A 22,477-nucleotide genomic window follows, 5' to 3' on the forward strand; every position below is an offset into this window, starting at 1 on the left:
GGAGAAAAAAAAAATAAAATTCTGTTTTTTTTCTCTTTTTTTCTTCACATCTTTTTCTCACTCTCTATCTATCTACAGGGTGGAATGATAAAATTGTCGCCCTAGAAAAGACTGCATGATTCCATTTCCGTTTGATGGAAAACGGATTTCTTTTTTTTTTTTGCAGACCATCTATTAATTGGCCAGTTGTGTACAAATCCCAGGAGCTACAGGAGCCTTCTTTCATGCCTGAAAGTGGCACAATGTTCAGCAAGACAGATCGGAGATGCGCTGCTGTAAAACTCATGCTCTCTACTGATCCAAGTTATGACAACAGGACCATTGCCAGCACCCTCAAAATGCATCGTTAGATTGTCACGAATAACAGGACGTGCCCAGAGTGATGAAAACAAAGTTTTCGGCCATGGTTATGGTTTTTGTTGTGGTTTCAAGTGAGGGCCACACCATGCCACCTCACACCTTCGAAGTCGACTTGATAGTACACACCAAAGTGTACCTGGATCACCCGAGTGTGGTGATTTCCTGGTGCAATCGGTGGCCGCTGGCTGACTATTGGTGTGGCAGGTGCCAGCCTACAAGTCCAAAGAGACCCAGACTTGGCTTCAGAAGGAGTATTACGATTTTGCACTCTTCTCTCATCGGCTGCCCCTCCTCCCACTACCTGAATCCGCTGGCCTACTTCGTTTGGTCATACGTCAAATACATGACCTTCCACAACATCAAAGTCGCCGTCATCTGCCGAGTATTCGCCAAGCTTCTGCTGGCGCTTGTGAAAAAGGCATGCTCCCAGTTCCGAACTCATATCGAGGTGGTGATTGAGGCTGAAGGTGGCTACATTGAATAGATATCAGCTCTACTACATATTAAGTTACCTGAATTGATTTTTTCAATAAAAGTTTTAAAATAAAACTGTAGTGTTGTTTTCTTCAGGACGGAAACAAATTTATCCATCGTGTATCAATAATTCTGTGTTTCATAATTCATTTCTTCCTCCTTTTATCTTTTATTCTGTCACTTTTTTCTTTTCTTCTTTTTCACCTTTTCCTTAAATTTATGTCTCTGTTTCTTTCCCTTCCTTTCTTCCTCATTATCTGCTGACCTGCTAAATCCGTCCTAATTATGAAGTTCCACATCTTCGCAAAAATCGCCGAATCTTATCCCAAACATTTCTGACATTTCACCTTTTCTTCTTTTCGCATCCCTGTCCGTCGGTTACATCATTTATGTCGCTTAACGCATCGATTGGATGGACGTATGTTAAGAATAGATTTGTTCTTAGTTTAATCCACAGCGATCTTGTAATTTCCGACAGTTTAGGAGGAAAGAGGAAGGGGTAGAGAACATGAGGAAGAGTGAGGGTGAGAAGGAAAAGTAGAGAGAAAACAGGAAAGTGTTGTGTGGAAGAGAATGAGAGGGGGAGAGGAAATGTGAGAAGAGAAGGAGAGAGTGAAATAAAGATAGAAAGCGGCAAGAGAGAGGAAGAGGTTAACAGGGGAAGAGTGAAAATTGGAAAATAATGGGGCGAGGGAGATACAGAGAATAAGACGGATAGAGAGGGAGAGAGGAGGTTTAAGAGAAGAATGGAGAGGGAGAATGGGGCGAGAAAGAGGAGATTAAGGAGGAAAGACGGGAAGCAAGTGGCAGATAGAGGGGAGAGAAGGGAAATGGAATTGAAGGAGAGAGAAAAAAGAATCGGATAGAAAAAGAGAGATGTGATTGTAGAGAGAGGGAGGGGTGTAAGGGGAAGAAAGAGCGAAAAGAGAAAATGAAGGTGGAAGGGGGGGGGAAGAAGCGAGGATTAGAAGATGGAGACGGGGGGGGGATAAGAACAACAGAGGGCGTGGGGTGGTGGTGGTGGAGGTTGGAATCCGCCGTCGATTTCTCTTTGATGTCGACAACATCACAAAGATTGTCGGTTTTTGTTTTGTCGCCAAATGCTGTTATTGCTCCGACCCTTCGTCGATTGTAATCGTCACACACGCCGGTTTTTGTTTGTTCAAGCTGCGCAAAATGCGCTTGGCAACAACACTGCATTCACTACCGCCATCATGAAGATAATCCTCGCGATATTCCAGATACCAGTTCTTTCGTATAATAGGGGCGCATTTGAATTTCAGGTTTTCATTTACAGGCCGAGGAGGAAAAAACCCTCACTACCTATGGAATCTGTAATAAAACTCATTATATTCCCTGAAATACAACCATACTTGGTAGCAACAAACGTTAGTTTGTGTCTGACTTGTTCACCAAGGTTCAGTGATGAATTTCCAACAGTCTTTGTTTTATGAAAACAGAAATTGGTATTTTCATTATAGGGAGTGGATTTATACCGTTAAACTTGAAGCATGTTCGGTAGAATTTACTTTTGGGGCAGCTCAACACATTTCATAGTCCCGTGAGTATCCATTGCATTTACCAAATAAATGAGACATATAGCCATAATTTTTTGTTTTTTTAAATGGCTACTAGAATTGCTGGAAAAGTTTTAAGAACAGAAAAAACAAATGTGTTGATTCAATCTGCTTGTTCAGAAACGAAAATAGTATTTCAAAGTTAACTGTGACAGACCAACGGAAATGCTGTTTCAAACTTAAGTGAGAGACAAACGAAAATTCTATTTCAATATAACTACGACAGATCAAAAAAAATGGTATTTCAAACTTAAGTGTGTCCAACATAAATTATATTTCAGGTGAATTTGACAGAACAATGAAAATGCTATTTAAGTGTGACAGTCTGTGTTTAATGCATTTTTAGTTTCTGCAAAACGAACAATAATTTTACTGCAACTATTTTTCTCTTTTAGTGGATCTTCCACCACGAAAGATGCCTGTTGGAACATCCAATCCACATGGAATTCTTCTCCATTCACAGATCATGAACCGATGTGATGGCATTTCCAAGTCGAATCACAGTGCCACAGATACAAATGATGACAACTGCAATAAAATTGAGGTAAACTAATCTTATGAAAACATAACAAAGCTTTCTGTTTTTTTTGTGTCAATTAAATTACAAAGCTTAAAACAAGTATGCACCAATTCTAAATTTCGACCCTCCCCCTCCATTTGTCATTTCCATTTAAGTATGGACGAAAGTGATTTTATTTTTTTAATGAAAAATGAATTGATTATCTAATTAAAAACAAGAATTGATCCCCTAAATTAAAAACATGATCTGACCCCTTAAAGTAAAACCACAAATTGACCTCCTAAATATAAAAACACAAATTGACTACCTAAATTAAATACAGGAATTGTCCTCCGAAATTAAAAACTTGTATTGACCCTTGGATTAAAAACAAGAAATGACCCTCTAAATTAAAAACATGAATTCACCTGCTAATTTAAAACATTAATTGACCTCTAAAGCTAAAAAGATAGAATTGACCCTCAAATATAAAATCATAAATTGTCCTTAACTAAAAACATGTATTAATCTCTTAAATTAAAAACATGAATTGACACCTTAGAATTCGATGGTATTATGGATTTCATTGAATAGTTTGCACGAGTTTGTGAAGTTTATGTTGTGCTTAAAAGTGCTTATCTAGTAGGTAGAAGAGTTTGAACATTTGGTAGTTTTTATAAGAACTATATTTGGGGGTGAACCAAATTATTTTTTTGTTTCTACTGATTTTGTTGGTGTGTGTGTGTGTGTGTGTGTGTGTGTGTGTGTGTGTGTGTGTGTGTCTAAGGAACCTATATCTAAGATTTCAAGGCCACAGGGGAGACAATCGCGCAAAATAAAACCCTACGCAAACTTCATCCCAAAGCAGCAAAACTAAAGCTAGCCTGACAGGACACTATATATACAAATGTAGGCAAATTTGTGCATATTTTATTAGTTTGGAAATATAGCTTCTTTTTTATCAATTGTCATAAAATTTTAACCATAGAATAGTATTATAATCTTCAAAAAACCTGCAAATTTGTATGTAGTTTCATCCCATAGAACCAAAGATATATGCATTTCAATATTCAATTTGGCTACCAGTGTAAATGTGCGTGTGTGTGTATATATATATATATATATATATATATATATATATATATATATATATATTTATAGACAAACTAGCATTTCAGCCCGGCGTTGCCCTGGTGTTTGGAGGTGTATGTTGAACAAAAAAAAAAAAGGTCAATTTTTTTTAACTTTGACCCCTATTATGACTCCTTAACATTTAATGTTTTGTGCTCAAATCAAGTTATTAAGTTAGATCCATGTCCACGGAACCTATATCTAAGATTTCAAGTGTTTAGACCCAAAATTGTCGGAGGAGTTTGGTAGAGTTCTCAAAGGTCAAATCGTTCAACTTTGACCCCTTAACAGCCAAATATCTGGCAAAAAATCGACCACAAAGATTTTGCCAAATCTCAGTACCCTGTATATCAAATTTCGAGTCTGTAGACTTAAAATTGACAGAGTTATTGCGTAGGGAAATGTACACACACATACACGTTCACTTTTATAGATATAATAGATATATACCACCGTTTTTGGCAATTGCATAAGTTCGAAATCTCAATGACTATTGATCACAATTTAACAAATGAAGGCCCATTGGAAAGCTAATGACCTGAATTGGCTATGTGAGATTTGCCCTTAAAGTTGCACATTATTGTTTAAAAAAACTGGGGATCACTTTTCTATATTAAAGTAACGTAAAATGAGCACCCACTCTTAGGCCACCTTTTTGGCAAGGGCTGTTATTTTTTTTAGGGGGTGCGTGTTTATTGTGGTCTGGTAGACCAACACAAAAGCTACCTTAAAAAACTTGTTTTCTATAGGTTTTTGGGTGTGCTGAAAACGAATATCGCATTTAAATTTTCCGCAAATATTCTTCAGGGTATTAAGTTAAAATCTGCATGGGCTTGCACGTACACTAATGGCCACGACTTATAACATAAAGAATCACGTTGCTTAATACCCGGGAAAATAGTTTTTTGCAGAAAATTTAAATGCAGTATTTATTTTCAGCACGCTCGAAAACTTATAGAAAACAAGTTTTTAATGGAGGTTTTGTGTTGCTCTACCAGGTCACAATTACCAAATAAACACCACCTCTAAAAATAATAACAAACGCCTCCACCAAAGGTGGCTATAAAGTGGGTGTTCATTTCATGTTAAATTAATATAGAAAATGATCCTCCACTATTTAAAACTATAATTTATTCATATTGTGGAAACTACTCGTTTCCTGGGATTTTAACTGTTATTTTTGTTTCCAGCACCCTCAAAAACTAGAATAGTTGTAATTTTAAAAGAGTTTTTGTGAGTGGAAAGATATTGCAGCTTTACCAATATTTCAATCATAGTCATTTGCTTTTCTAGTATTGCATATAAATTACAGAATGTCTGATATTTCCCAAAAACCTCTGGCCTTGATGGAGGGGAGACTAAAACTTGCTGCTACGGTTTCAAATGATCTGAAATAATAGCCAGGGGAGACTTGATCCCAAATATTTCTCATATGTTATATCTCCCCTCTTTTGAAAATAGGGTACGATTATGAATATCCCCGGTATCAAATAATCCTTATACACTGAAATTTACTTTATGTATGAAAATTAAAGAGGGGAGATTTAACATATGAGAAATATTTGGAATCAAGTCTCCCCTTGCTGTTATTTCAGATCATTTGAAACCATAGCAGCAAGTTTTAGTCTCCCCTCCATCAAGGCCAGAAGTTTTGGAGAAATATATGGATATATATTTATTTATTTATACAAACATTTACAAGTTTTGCTACAGTGGCATAACAATGTTACGAGCTGTAGTTATTAATAACTAAAATCTCTTCAGCCGAAATGTTTGTCTTTTCATTCAGGTGTTCAAATTGAAAAAAAGAATAGCATTATCAATTGATTAAAAATATAATTTTAGTAATTGTTGACCATCATTATAGAAATATGTGAATATTTTCTGCATTTACAAATACATTCTTAACTTGGACTACTTTATATATATATATATATATATATATATATATATATATATATATATATAAAGAAAAATTCATTGTATAAAAAACATTGTGACAGTAAAATCCTAGATATAACGTTTGAAGAACCAGATGTGCAGAAGTTTATATATACGGTGACCCTAGAATACGTTTTTTTCAGGTTACACTGTGGAATACAATGTTTTTCCAGTTCCTAGTTATTGTATTTGCTCCGCCTTACCGTGTTATTTATAATGTTATTTGGTTATATACATGTATATTATATACTGTACTGTATTTTTTACTAATATTTAATGGCGTATTCCGGTGTTCTATTGTGTGTGTGTGCGCATGTATATATATATATATATATATATATATATATATATATACTTACAATTATATAAAATTATATAATTATATAAAAGTCACTTTTTCTGTGAGTTCTTTCCTCATAGACTCAGCTGTTTTGGAACTTATCTTTTGCAAATTTCACACACAGCTAATTTATATGTCTGGCAGTGTTCTTAGATATGTTTTGTACAGAAATTCATTCAAAAATTGAAAAAAATCTGATCTTAATAACTTTTCTCTTTTATAGATACAAAAGAATAATTCTTACAGGGGAGTATTTTATGCTACACCATCCAAGGGAGATAATAAAATCTCAGCAAATTATTTCTTCTTAAAAAAATACATTTATTATAATCTAGAGATATAGTTTAGCGGTAGAGCATTCGACTACAGATCAAATGATCCCCTGTTCAAGCCTGGGTGTACCTCAATATTTTTTTAAAGTTTTATTTTAATTTTTTTCTTATTAATGAGTTCACTTTACGATAAAAGGAAAGGTACCATTTAAAATCGCTGCAAATCATTTCTTTGTTTGCATATTTTAAAACTAACCATTAATCAGAATGACTTTTCCAGGGAATTGATTCTACTTCAGACAGTGGCATATAATGTTAAAAAGATAATGCAGAAACTTTGTAATAAAATATGACATAAAATATTGATAAGTTCTGACTTAAAGATGATTACAATTATATTTCTTTTTCTAATATTCTTATGGTAAGTTAACATGGGTTAACTTAGATCTAAATCACTTTACAACTGATTGTTGCAATCAATGTAATATTGTCCGTCTCCATTTTCTTTTTCAGCCTTTCGAATATGAACTTCAAGTTGATACAAGTAGCGAAAAGAAACAGGATTGGTCGTTTACTTTGTATGATTTTGATGGAAATGGAAAAATCACAAAAGAGGTGCATACCATTTTCTACATTACATCTTTTTGTATATTTTTATCCGCTGATATTTCTTTTTTACTTTTATGATTCTCCATGTTTTTTTTATTTTTACATATTTAAAAAAGTTTTATTACTACATCTTAATTTTTTCACATTTTTTCCTTTATTATACTCCATTATTTTTCATTATTTAAAAAAAAATATTTCTAAAAACACATTCATTTTTTCACATTTTTTTCCTTTATTATACTCCATTAGTTTTTTTCATTTGAAAAAAATTTTTTTTCTAAAAACACATTTTTTCATTTATTATACTCCATTTTTTCCATTATTTTTAAAAACATTTTTTCTAAATGCACCTTCATTTTTTTCACATTTTTTTCTTTATTATAAACCATTTTTTTTCATTATTTAAAAAATTATTTTCTAAATACACCTTTATTTTTTCACATTTTTTCCTTTATTATACTCCATTTTTTTTCATTTGAAAAAAATTTTTTTTTCTGAAAACACATTCATTTTTTTCACATTTTTTCATTTATTATACTCAATTTTTTTCCATTATTTAAAAAAATTTTTTTTCTAAATACACCTTCATTTTTTTCACATTTTTTTCTTTATTATACACCATTTCTTTTTTCATTATTTAAAAAATTCTTTTCTAAATAGACCTTTATTTTTTTCACATTTTTCCTTTATTATACTCCATTTTTTTCATTATTTAAAAATTTTTTTTCTAAAAACACATTCATTTTTTCACATTTTTTCCTTTATAATAAAGGAAAAAATGATTTATAATAAAGGAAAAACTATTTTTTTTCATTATTTAAAAAATTTTTTTTCTAAATACACATTCATTTTTTTCCTTTATTATACTCCATTTTTTTCCATTATTTTTTTCTAAATTTCGAAATACACATTCATTTTCTTCACATTTTTCTTTTATTATACTCCATTTTTTTCATTATTTAATATTTTTTTCTAAAAACAAATTCATTTTTTTAACATTTTTTTCTTTTATTATACTCCACTTTTTTCATTATTTAATATTTTTTTCTAAAAACACATTCATTTTTTTAACATTTTTTTCTTTTATTATACTCCATTTTTTTCATTATTTAATATTTATTTCTAAAAACACATTCATTTTTTTAACATTTTTTCTTTTATTATACTCCACTTTTTTCATTATTATTTTTTTCTAAAAACAAATTCATTTTTTTAACATTTTTTTCTTTTATTATACTCCATTTTTTTCATTATTTAATATTTATTTCTAAAAACACATTCATTTTTTTAACATTTTTTTCTTTTATTATACTCCATTTTTTTCATTATTTAATATTTTTTTCTAAAAACACATTCATTTTTTTAACATTTTTTTCTTTTATTATACTCCATTTTTTTCATTATTTAATATTTTTTTCTAAAAACACATTCATTTTTTTAACATTTTTTTCTTTTATTATACTCCATTTTTTTCATTATTTAATATTTTTTTCTAAAAACACATTCATTTTTTTAACATTTTTTCCTTTATTATACTCCATTTTTTTCATTATTTAATATTTTTTTCTAAAAACACATTCATTTTTTTAACATTTTTTTCTTTTATTATACTCCATTTTTTTCATTATTTAATATTTTTTTCTAAAAACACATTCATTTTTTTAACATTTTTTTCTTTTATTATACTCCATTTTTTTCATTATTTAATATTTTTTTCTAAAAACACATTCATTTTTTTAACATTTTTTCCTTTATTATACTCCATTTTTTTCATTATTTAATATTTTTTTCTAAAAACACATTCATTTTTTTAACATTTTTTTCTTTTATTATACTCCATTTTTTTCATTATTTAATATTTTTTTCTAAAAACACATTCATTTTTTTAACATTTTTTTCTTTTATTATACTCCATTTTTTTCATTATTTAATATTTTTTTCTAAAAACACATTCATTTTTTTAACATTTTTTCCTTTATTATACTCCATTTTTTTCATTATTTAATATTTTTTTCTAAAAACACATTCATTTTTTTAACATTTTTTTCTTTTATTATACTCCATTTTTTTCATTATTTAATATTTTTTTCTAAAAATACATTCATTTTTTTAACATTTTTTCTTTTATTATACTCCATTTTTTTCATTATTTAATATTCTTTTCTAAAAACACATTCATTTTTTTAACATTTTTTTCTTTTATTATACTCCATTTTTTTCATTATTTAATATTTTTTTCTAAAAACACATTCATTTTTTTAACATTTTTTCCTTTATTATACTCCATTTTTTTCATTATTTAATATTTTTTTCTAAAAACACATTCATTTTTTTAACATTTTTTTCTTTTATTATACTCCATTTTTTTCATTATTTAATATTTTTTTCTAAAAACATTCATTTTTTTAACATTTTTTCTTTTATTATACTCCATTTTTTTCATTATGTAATATTTTTTTCTAAAAACACATTCATTTTTTTAACATTTTTTTCTTTTATTATACTCCATTTTTTTCATTATTTAATATTTTTTTCTAAAAACACATTCATTTTTTTAACATTTTTTCTTTTATTATACTCCACTTTTTTCATTATTTAGTATTTTTTTCTAAAAACAAATTCATTTTTTTAACATTTTTTCTTTTATTATACTCCATTTTTTTCATTATTTAATATTTTTTTCTAAAAACACATTCATTTTTTCAACATTTTTTCTTTTATTATACTCCACTTTTTTCATTATTTAATATTTTTTTCTAAAAACAAATTCATTTTTTTAACATTTTTTCTTTTATTATACTCCACTTTTTTCATTATTTAATATTTTTTTCTAAAAACACATTCATTTTTTTAACATTTTTTTCTTTTATTATACTCCATTTTTTTCATTATTTAATATTTTTTTCTAAAAACAAATTCATTTTTTTAACATTTTTTTCTTTTATTATGCTCCATTTTTTTCATTATTTAATATTTATTTCTAAAAACACATTCATTTTTTTAACATTGTTTTCCTTTATTATACTCCATTTTTTTCATTATTTAATATTTTTTTCTAAAAACACATTCATTTTTTTAACATTTTTTTCCTTTATTATACTCCATTTTTTTCATTATTTAATATTTTTTTCTAAAAACACATTCATTTTTTTAACATTTTTTTCTTTTATTATACTCCATTTTTTCATTATTTAATATTTATTTCTAAAAACACATTCATTTTTTTAACATTTTTTTCTTTTATTATGCTCCATTTTTTTCATTATTTAATATTTTTTTCTAAAAACACATTCATTTTTTTAACATTTTTTTCCTTTATTATACTCCATTTTTTTCATTATTTAACATTTTTTTCTAAAAACACATTCATTTTTTTCGCATTTTTTCCTTTATTATACTCCATTTTTTTTTCATTATTTAAAAAAAAATTTTTTTCTAAAAACACATTCATTTTTTTCGCATTTTTTCCTTTATTATACTCCATTTTTTTTTCATTATTTAAAAATTTTTTTTTCTAAAAACATTCATTTTTTCACATTTTTTCCTTTATTATACTCCATTTTTTTTTCATTATTTAAAAAAAAAATTTTTTCTAAAAACACATTCATTTTTTTCGCATTTTTTCCTTTATTATACTCCATTTTTTTTTCATTATTTAAAAAAATTTTTTTCTAAAAACACATTCATTTTTTCACATTTTTTCCTTTATTATACACTATTTTTTTTTCATTATTAAAAAATTTTTTTTTCTAAATACACATTCATTTTTATCCTTTATTATACTCCATTTTTTTCCATTATTTATTTTTAAATTTCGAAATACACATTCATTTTCTTCACATTTTTTCTTTTATTATACTCCATTTTTTTCATTATTTAATATTTTTTTCTAAAAACACATTCATTTTTTTCACATTTTTTTCTTTTATTATACTCCATTTTTTTCATTATTTAATATTTTTTTCTAAAAACAAATTCATTTTTTTAACATTTTTTTCTTTTATTATACTCCATTTTTTTCATTATTTAATATTTTTTTCTAAAAACACATTCATGTTTTTAACATTTTTTTCTTTTATTATACTCCATTTTTTTCATTATTTAATATTTTTTTCTAAAAACACATTCATTTTTTTAACATTTTTTTCTTTTATTATACTCCATTTTTTTCATTATTTAACATTTTTTTCTAAAAACACATTCATTTTTTTAACATTTTTTTCTTTTATTATACTCCATTTTTTTCATTATTTAATATTTTTTTCTAAAAACACATTCATGTTTTTAACATTTTTTTCTTTTATTATACTCCATTTTTTTCATTATTTAATATTTTTTTCTAAAAACACATTCATTTTTTTAACATTTTTTTCTTTTATTATACTCCATTTTTTTCATTATTTAATATTTATTTCTAAAAACACATTCATTTTTTTAACATTTTTTTCTTTTATTATACTCCATTTTTTTCATTATTTAACATTTATTTCTAAAAACACATTCATTTTTTTAACATTTTTTTCTTTTATTATACTCCATTTTTTTCATTATTTAATATTTTTTTCTAAAAACACATTCATGTTTTTAACATTTTTTTCTTTTATTATACTCCATTTTTTTCATTATTTAATATTTATTTCTAAAAACACATTCATTTTTTTAACATTTTTTTCTTTTATTATACTCCATTTTTTTCATTATTTAACATTTATTTCTAAAAACACATTCATTTTTTTAACATTTTTTTCTTTTATTATACTCCATTTTTTTCATTATTTAACATTTTTTTCTAAAAACACATTCATTTTTTTCGCATTTTTTCCTTTATTATACTCCATTTTTTTCATTATTTAACATTTTTTTCTAAAAACACATTCATTTTTTTAACATTTTTTCTTTTATTATACTCCATTTTTTTCATTATTTAATATTTTTTTCTAAAAACACATTCATGTTTTTAACATTTTTTTCTTTTATTATACTCCATTTTTTTCATTATTTAATATTTTTTTCTAAAAACACATTCATTTTTTTAACATTTTTTTCTTTTATTATACTCCATTTTTTTCATTATTTAATATTTATTTCTAAAAACACATTCATTTTTTTAACATTTTTTTCTTTTATTATACTCCATTTTTTTCATTATTTAACATTTATTTCTAAAAACACATTCATTTTTTTAACATTTTTTTCTTTTATTATACTCCATTTTTTTCATTATTTAATATTTTTTTCTAAAAACACATTCATGTTTTTAACATTTTTTTCTTTTATTATACTCCATTTTTTTCATTATTTAACATTTATTTCTAAAAACACATTCATTTTTTTAACATTTTTTCTTTTATTATACTCCATTTTTTTCATTATTTAATATTTTTTTCTAAAAACACATTCATTTTTTTAACATTTTTTTCTTTTATTATACTCCATTTTTTTCATTATTTAATATTTTTTTCTAAAAACACATTCATGTTTTTAACATTTTTTTCTTTTATTATACTCCATTTTTTTCATTATTTAACATTTATTTCTAAAAACACATTCATTTTTTTAACATTTTTTTCTTTTATTATACTCCATTTTTTTCATTATTTAACATTTATTTCTAAAAACACATTCATTTTTTTAACATTTTTTTCTTTTATTATACTCCATTTTTTTCATTATTTAATATTTATTTCTAAAAACACATTCATTTTTTCACATTTTTTCTTTTATTATACTCCATTTTTTTCATTATTTAATATTTATTTCTAAAAACACATTCATTTTTTCACATTTTTTCTTTTATTATACTCCATTTTTTTCATTATTTAATATTTTTTTCTAAAAACACATTCATTTTTTTAACATTTTTTTCTTTTATTATACTCCATTTTTTTCATTATTTAACATTTTTTTCTAAAAACACATTCATTTTTTCACATTTTTTCTTTTATTATACTCCATTTTTTTCATTATTTAATACTTTTTTCTAAAAACACATTCATTTTTTTAACATTTTTTTCTTTTATTATACTCCATTTTTTTCATTATTTAACATTTATTTCTAAAAACACATTCATTTTTTTAACATTTTTTTCTTTTATTATACTCCATTTTTTTCATTATTTAATATTTATTTCTAAAAACACATTCATTTTTTTAACATTTTTTTCTTTTATTATACTCCATTTTTTCATTATTTAACATTTTTTTCTAAAAACACATTCATTTTTTTAACATTTTTTCTTTTATTATACTCCATTTTTTTCATTATTTAATATTTTTTTCTAAAAACACATTCATTTTTTTAACATTTTTTTCCTTTATTATACTCCATTTTTTTCATTATTTAATATTTTTTTCTAAAAACACATTCATTTTTTTAACATTTTTTTCTTTTATTATACTCCATTTTTTTCATTATTTAACATTTATTTCTAAAAACACATTCATTTTTTTAACATTTTTTCTTTTATTATACTCCATTTTTTTCATTATTTAATATTTTTTTCTAAAAACACATTCATTTTTTTAACATTTTTTTCCTTTATTATACTCCATTTTTTTCATTATTTAATATTTTTTTCTAAAAACACATTCATTTTTTTAACATTTTTTTCTTTTATTATACTCCATTTTTTCATTATTTAACATTTTTTTCTAAAAACACATTCATTTTTTCACATTTTTTCTTTTATTATACTCCATTTTTTTCATTATTTAATATTTTTTTCTAAAAACACATTCATTTTTTTAACATTTGTTTCCTTTATTATACTCCATTTTGTTCATTATTTAACATTTTTTTCTAAAAACACATTCATTTTTTTCGCATTTTTTCCTTTATTATACTCCATTTTTTTTTTCATTATTGTAAAAAAAATTTTTTTCTAAAAACACATTCATATTTTTCACATTTTTTCCTTTATTATACTCCATTTTTTTTTCATTATTTAAAAAATTTTTTTTCTAAAAACACATTCATTTTTTCACATTTTTTCCTTTATTATACACTATTTTTTTTTCATTATTTAAAAAAAATTTTTTCTAAATACACATTCATTTTTATCCTTTATTATACTCCATTTTTTTCCATTATTTATTTTTAAATTTCGAAATACACATTCATTTTCTTCACATTTTTTCTTTTATTATACTCCATTTTTTTCATTATTTAATATTTATTTCTAAAAACACATTCATTTTTTTAACATTGTTTTCCTTTATTATACTCCATTTTTTTCATTATTTAACATTTCTTTCTAAAAACACATTCATTTTTTCACATTTTTTCTTTTATTATACTCCATTTTTTTTTCATTATTTAAAAATATTTTTTGTCTAAAACACATTTTTTCTTTTATTATACTCCATTTTTTTTTTTTTTTTTTCATTATTTAAAAATTCATTCATATCATATGGATCCGAAGATTCTATTGTTGGAATTGGTTTCCCTGACATTTTTCTAGTCAGAATTCTTTCTAGAAAAACATCGGGTATTACATGAGGGACCACGTGACCATGTTACCAACATCCTAAGTGAGAATGATTTTTGTGGAATAAACTGGAGTCAAACATGGAACATTGGTTGTCAGTTCGTGTCGTTAACTACTTGACCATCATCACCTCCCAACAACCAAGATGAGGATAGTTGTCTAAATGATTGTTTAAATATTTTTCGTTCTAACTTCATAGAAAGCCTGGTTTCATTCTCCAATTAATAACGGATCCGCGTAATCATGGATCACCAATGTGAAATCTGACCAAACTTGACGCAGCACTATATTGCCTAGCATAGCGGTTATCTGAAGGATGAATTTGTCATTCTCGTATGTGAAATGTGAAACCCAATTTTCATTTGCCAATCGAACAAATTGCATCGCCATAGGCAATTTTTCCTTTGTTCTATTTTACTCCTGTTCTTGCATGTTACCCTAATCGACAACAAACGCTAATCCCAACATTCCTTTGTTTTCTCTTCTGGTCGTGTCACTATCTCATTGGCGGCTACTGAGGTAGGTACGCATAAGTTCACAAGTATAAAAAATAACATAAAACAAAAACACATTCTGCATATATCAACTGCATTCTAATGCGCATCTGACATCATCATCCTCTATGCACTAACGTTCACAATTACGTCTAATGTTGAGGCTGTGTTCATCAGTTGTTATCTGCTTGTCTCAATCCGAGCCACAACTTACATTCAGCGTCATTGCACCCAACAAAGCCAAGAATTAACAAACTTTCCCAAAACTGCCACACTGTTATAAATCAGTTTAAGGGAGTCACAATGAAAACAGAATACGAAAATAGTAACAAAATGACAGGAACATAAAAAAGTGAGGGTTGTTCATCCAGCTGAAACAACCTTCGTTAATCCAGAAGATATCAACTCCCGCCTTGCAGCTTTGTCGTCCGGTATTATGTATGGATCAGTTTATTCATTAGTAAGACCGGTAGTCCACCAAAACACACCTAAAATTGTCCGTAAACGAATTCCAAATCTATCTTTCTGTACAGTTTTTTTGTCTGCCACACCTTGATCAACAATCCTGTTCAGCATCCCTTTGTGTACCTTGGTGAACAACTTCCTCTCCATTGTTTTGCTGATAAACTCATTTCCTCATTGTTTTTGTTATATTTTTTCCTCTTCTGTTATATTACCTAACACTTGTGGGGGTGGGAGTCATCAACCGTATCATCCATTTATTCATTTTCTTTGACAAGATTTCTTTCTTTTGTCAGGAACTTTCCAACCTCTTTCAAGCACTTTATGATGCAGTCGGATCATCTATCCATTTACCCTTGAACGGCACAAAAAAGATTAAACTGCGCTTATCCATTGGCCACGACAGTAGCCATGTGGACAAAACTCTCAAGGATCAGAGCCCTCTTCTGGTCAAGAAGAAGGCAAAATTAAAAAACACCAGCAAGCTGACCGAATGGAAAGAGATGAGCCTGCAAGCTGGTGCTAGTCAGGTGGATGGGGTTGCAATGGTTGACTCAAAAGAGTACACCAAACTTAATAATCTTGATGCATCGCCACGGACAAAACCCAGCACTGTGTGCAAGATGGAAAATCAGTTGACGCCAGCGCCACCTGGTATTGGACATCGGTTGACGTTGAGTTGTAGAGAACAGAAAAAATTGACAGAAATGGTTCATGAGAATATGGTTCGGAATCAGGTTCGACAGCAGACCGGAAGGTAAGCAAACAAAAAAATCTTAAAAATTGTAGAATAAATTTGTTGCTTCAAAGATATTTATCTGTAAGCTGTACTGCAGTTATGTAAGTTTAGTTTTTTGTTTTTATAGAAGAAAGTTGTGATTGAAGGCTATGATAATGCAGTCTTATTGGAGAACAGCATTCGGTATGAGATGAAGAAGTAAAAGAAATGATGACAATGTAAAAGTATTTCGATAAATTTCAGTTATAAAATATTTATTCGCCAACATAATTTGTTGTCATAATAATGTGGTGCAAAGGTCCTAAATTTTCACAGTATACTTCATTTTCAAGAGGAAGAAAAAGAAATATGTTAAATCGTTCAGTGTAAGCAAAAATATGTGAAACATTCATGTTGATGCCAGAAACCAGAAGTCGAGTTATGCAATCACATAGGTTTGTATTCTATTGAAATTATTTCTGAAATATGGATTGACATGAGTGTAAGATATTGTGTTAAATAATATTTTAACATTTATCATTAAGAATTATATTATTATTATTTGATTATTATGTTTCACTTATATCATTCACTTATAATTTCAATATCATGTACACATGCCGTTCGTATTGTTTAATACTAGGGTCCAAGACAATTACTGTGGCAAGATATTAGAGTAGAGTTACTTCCCTTGGGTTGTATTCTGTGTATGTTTATTTTTTCCTTTTTACTTATTAATTTTTATTTTGTAACTGTAAATATTATTTTTATAATTTTCTTATTATTTATTAACATATACTATTACTTAGTTATTTAGTTTATAGCAATAATGTTTCACATGGTAACTATTAATACTTCTGTAACTGTTTGAGTTATAAAAATTTCTTATTTATTTATACACTAGCGGGGGTGGGGGTACTCGGCGTTGCCCAGGTATTTAGAGGTGTAAAAGAAAAAAGTTTTAGTCGGAAGGTAGGATTGAACCCCGAAGCCTTGACGCAAAGGTGGAAACGAAAGGGAAAAAGCCAGACACCCAACCGTCTCGGCCACAAGGGAAAGGAATTGATAAGGGCGTTAAGGGAATGTTTATGGAACGAAATAAACAGGTGCGAGGAAGTGACGTGATGTTTGACCTAGTTTTGCGCTTTTCAAAGCAGCGAGCTGGTAAAAGTCAGGCAAATTAAATACACACGTGACCCCTGTCCGTAACTCTTAGATATTCATTTAGACGTGATATAAAAAGTTTACAGGAGTGGACCGACCATTCGCTTCTCGGAAAAAAGCCTTTCGCGGATATACACAAAAAGCGAACATACATACATACATACATACATACATACACACACGCACACACATTTCTGCGTTTGTATATATAGATTACTTATTTAATTGTTTAATTGACATGGTAGTTATAAATTATGTGCTTATTTGGATGTGTCGCTAGTTTTAATTGTTTGTTTATTTAAATACTAGCAGTTCAGCTCGGCTTTGGTCCGGCCCTATGTACTGCTCATAACTTGCCCTACGTGTGAATACACTTTATGTAAAATTTCAAATGTTTAGACCGAAATTTGTCTGAGTAATTTCGTAGAGACCGGAGATGTAAATTAAAAAAAAAAAAATTGACCCCAATTTTGATGCTTAACATTTATTATTTTGATCTCAAATCAAAATACAAAGTTTTACCCATGTCCAAATTACCTACATCTAAAATTTCAAGTGTTTAGACCCAAAATTGGCAGAGGAATTTGGTAGAGTATGCAAAGGTCAACTCTTTCAAATTTGACCTTTTGGCAGACAAATTTTCGCCTCAAAACTGATGAAAAATGAATACCCGTTATGTATAAATTTAAAATGTTTTGACCCAAAATTGGCTGAGTAGTTTGCGAGACACCGCAAAGGTCAAATCTTTTGAATTTTAACCCCTTGGCAGTCAAATTTTCGACCCAAACCGATTAAAAAGCTTGCCCTATCTCTGAATACCGTTTATGTAAAATTTCAAATGTTTAGACCAGAAATTGGCTGAGTAATTTGGTAGAGACCACAGAGGTCAAATGTTTTTAAACTTTGACCCCAATTTTCACCGCATAACATTTACTTTTTGGGGTTCAAATCAAATTAAAAAGTTTGATCAATGTCCAAGTAACCTACTTCTAAAATTTCAAGTGTTTTGACCCAAAATTTGCGGATGAGTTTGGTAGAGGTTTCAAAGGTCAGATCTTTGAACTTTGACCCCTTGACGGCCAATTAAAATAATTTTCCCAAATCTCAATACTCCTTATGTCAAATCTCAAGTCTCTAGACCAAAAATTGATAGTTATTTGGTAGGGAAGTGCGCACACACACACACATTTTCACTTTTATATATAGATTTATGCAGAATAACGACCGTGCTATCATTGGAATTTTCCAGACAATTTATATAAAATGCCAAAATGTGCAAAAATGCTAAGTCAATTAAATTGCAACAGCCAATACCATTTAAGAAAACATTTGTTATAGGTTCATTATGAAAAACTCAATACTTATCTTGAGTATTAAATGACATGCAATATTTATTAATCCATCAAATATACAAACAAGACATTAAAATGAAGAATAATTCTTAACTCATAGATTTTTAAAAAATAAGATCTTTCAATCTTTTAATATTCAGTAAAAAAAAATGTCTTAGTTAGTATGAATTTGAAAATATATAAAAACATTTTTTATGAATTAAAATGCATTTTCAATAAAATTAAAATATTGAAAATATAAAAGAGACTTTTATGAAATAAAGTGCATTTTTAATAGAATTAAAATATTGAAATTATATAAAAACTTTTTATGAAATAAAATGCATTTGCAATAGAATGAAAATATTGAAATTATATGAAAACTTTTTTGTGAAATAAAGTGTCTTCAATAGAAATAAAATTGACAAAGTATCCAAACAATCAATTAATTACACTATGAAGATACGGTTGAAAAGAAATAATCTGTAATTCAGGGTTTGAATGGATTCCTGTGAAATCCAAAATGTCGATTAATAATAGAATGCAGTAATAAAAAAAACATGAAAATATCCAATATTCCAAAAGTTTGTAGGAAATCAAATTATAAATAAATTTTTTGCCATTAACTTCGCCGAACACAAGCAAATAAAAAGAGTAGTTAAATAGAAAATGTTAAGAATAGAAATAATTTAGAATCTATTTTAATCTATTTTAATCTATTTTAATCTATTTTAAATAAAATATTATATAAACTAAGAAATAAAAATAAAAAATAAATGCCTCCCTTAATGTTATCATGCTCAGAAGTCCTTCAACTGTAACCATAACACTGGGAACAAATTTGATATAAAACAATTTGTTGAGATTCGACGATTGACATACAGTCATAGAATGATGGACACAATTAAAGTACAAACACTTATGCCTTAGGTGAGGTTTGAACTCACAATCTTTGTCTTTAAGTATGATATGTAACCAATTGAACCAGCCAAGATAATTAGAAAACGGATCTGCTATTAACAGCAAAAACCAGAACAAGGAGCTGCTGCCATTATTCTTTCTTCTCTCTCTTCTTTATTCCAAGTTTTGATTTATTTTTTGTTTTTGGTTACAGAAAACATCACCATACTGGACACAGATACCACCACTTGCACCGCGAGGCCCGACGACACCGAAGTGCTCGACGACATGGAGACGAGAATCGTAAACCTCGCGAAAAAGACGCAACTCACTATTTGGATGTTGGTGGCATCGAGCAGTCGTCTCGTAAGGCCGTCGTTTTGCCATACAGTTCTGGTGTTCCAAACACTACTAGCACTACCACAGCAACTGTAACAACTACATCGGTTATGACTTTCACCCGACCTGTCATCAATATCGTCCCGTCATCATCATCATCGCTGCCACTGCCACCACCACCACCACCACCTCCAACTGCTTCCGGAAGCACGGCTCACTGTAACGAAATAGGAATGCCAGCTGATGATGATGATGAAAACTACGATGGAACAAATGTAGTTAAGCCAGAAGTAGGTGGTGATGGAACTTGTCGGAAACAGGAAATTACATGGCGCAAAAACAGGTTGGAAGAGAATGTGATCGGGGAGGATGGATTAACGGTGGAAATTTCTGTACCACAAGATCATCAGCACCTTCATCAGCAACCTCGTCATCTTCATCATCATCATCACAGGCACCGCCACCATCACCCCCATCGGAGTAGTAGAGATGGTGAACATGCAAAGTGCAAGCACTGTCCTGAGAAGTGCACATCTTTTAATGCAGAGCATCTTAAGTCAGGCACGAATGCAGCAGTTATTAGCGAACCGTTGAATAAGAGCGAAAAAAAAGAAATTTTGAATCGGAGACATAAACACAACAACAATACTAACACGAATGCAAATAATAATAATGAAATAAATCATGATTTTACGGAGAAGGATGTCAATAATACGCATATGAGCCATCCGTTGTCATCAGCTTCTGGGGTTGATATGACGAAACAAGAAAACCTTCTCCTGACCTCCAAGTGCCACAACTCAAATGCCAATACAAAACCCAATTTTGACTGTGTTTGCAGTCGTTGCCAGAAACGGGCTTGTCAAGTACGCATTAAGGCTACAGGCAGTTGGCTTGTTAAAAGTGAAAATGAACTACGACAGCGAAAGGATAATGCACCCATTGATGTGCAAGAGACAACTCCTGAGATAAAAGCTCTTAGTTCTGCAACTGCTAATACGGTAACAACAGGGACCGTGGTAACATCAATGACACCAGCACCCACGATTTCTGCAAGTTCTCCATATGAAAAGAAAACAACGGAACGGTCGAGCAAGAGAGGTGCTGAAGAGCGTTACAAGAAACAAAATGAAGGTCACCATCATGCACAACACTCTGGACGAACGCGATCTCAGGACTGTGGAGTCGAGCAAGCACCGGCAGTATCTTCATCAGTTTCTGCCGTGGTAACAAAGATGACAGCACCCGGTGCAACCGCAGGATCAATAGCAGAACGAAAATCTCTGCGGACACATCACAAAAATGACTCTTCACCCCAACGGACGTCCAGCCGACACAGAACGTACTGCCAAAACACTCTTGTGCCTGAGAAGCACGCTGGTGGCCCACCATCTTCATCGGTTATACTTCACCCTCCTGTTTCTCCACCGCCCCCGGCTCCTACACCTACCACTGCCGCTGGGGTGACCCCAAGCATGGCGACGACGACAATGACGAGTACAATGCTTCAACAGCAGCAGCAGCACCATCATCATCACCACCTTCGCAGACGAAACCATTCAAGCCGGAACAAGGAATTCAATGAGGCTATGCAGCAGGTGGCTGACTGGGTCAATCGGGAGCATAATCCACAAGCTCAGCCGGTTAATGATGAGCACCCTGTTCGTGTACAACGGCATGAGCATCACCATGTGCATGAATATCATCATCACCATCATTATCACCACTATTATCAAACGTAAATTGTACACGTGTAAAACTTGTCTGTAGATCTACCTTATATACACACACACACATGCACACATATATATATGGATATAGATATCATATATATATATATATATATATATATATATATATGATATAAATAAATAAATAAATTTTATCTAAATATCTTCTGATGGTGCTTATTTAGGATCAAACCTATTTAAAAAAAACTAAATTGCAGAAAAATCTTTGATGTACATACCTGTCACAAAACAAAGATGTCATATTCCAAAAATCACATAAGTACATCAAGTAGTTTTTTTTTATATACAAAATTTTTTATGATTATTAGTGAATTTTGTTAGTGAACAATAAAAGGTTGATTTTGATCTCGATAGTTCGAATTTAGTTGTCTCTCCCTTATTAATAAAACGTGTAACATCAACACATAACACCTAACTTCATCAAAAAATTTGATTTTTTTTTTTTTTGTAAAAAAACTACTTGATCAATTTACGTGATTTATGGAATATGACATCTTGCCATCAAAAGTCTTTTTAAAGATTTTTTTGTCTTTTTATTTTGAGTATAGATTGAATTCTAAATAGGCACCTTTTTGACAAACACAAGACTTATCCTCGAGTGGCTTCTGAGCCTTGATAATTGGGGACT

The 22,477-nt window shown here is 28.6% G+C and overlaps 1 protein-coding gene across 2 annotated transcripts in view; it reads left to right on the forward strand.

The window, feature by feature from the left end:
• LOC145288235 (uncharacterized) overlaps positions 1-21,940 on the forward strand; it is a 225,356-nt gene extending 203,416 nt beyond the window's left edge. Inside the window, exons 4-7 of one of the 2 annotated variants that reach the window (XM_080136276.1) lie at positions 2,807-2,955; positions 7,108-7,209; positions 15,943-16,403; positions 19,974-21,938. In XM_080136276.1, coding sequence (XP_079992402.1) covers positions 2,807-2,955; positions 7,108-7,209; positions 15,943-16,403; positions 19,974-21,840 — 2,579 coding nt within the window. In that variant the 3' untranslated portion in view covers positions 21,841-21,938. Of the gene's footprint in view, positions 1-2,806; positions 2,956-7,107; positions 7,210-15,942; positions 16,404-19,973 lie in introns of both variants that reach the window. The other variant, XM_080136283.1, reaches the window with a different exon arrangement.
• Positions 21,941-22,477: the final 537 nt, after the last annotated feature.

The sequence above is a fragment of the Euprymna scolopes genome, chromosome 2, assembly GCF_053919585.1.
Source record: "Euprymna scolopes isolate OS-2025 chromosome 2, ASM5391958v1, whole genome shotgun sequence".
NCBI lineage: Eukaryota > Metazoa > Mollusca > Cephalopoda > Sepiida > Sepiolidae > Euprymna > Euprymna scolopes.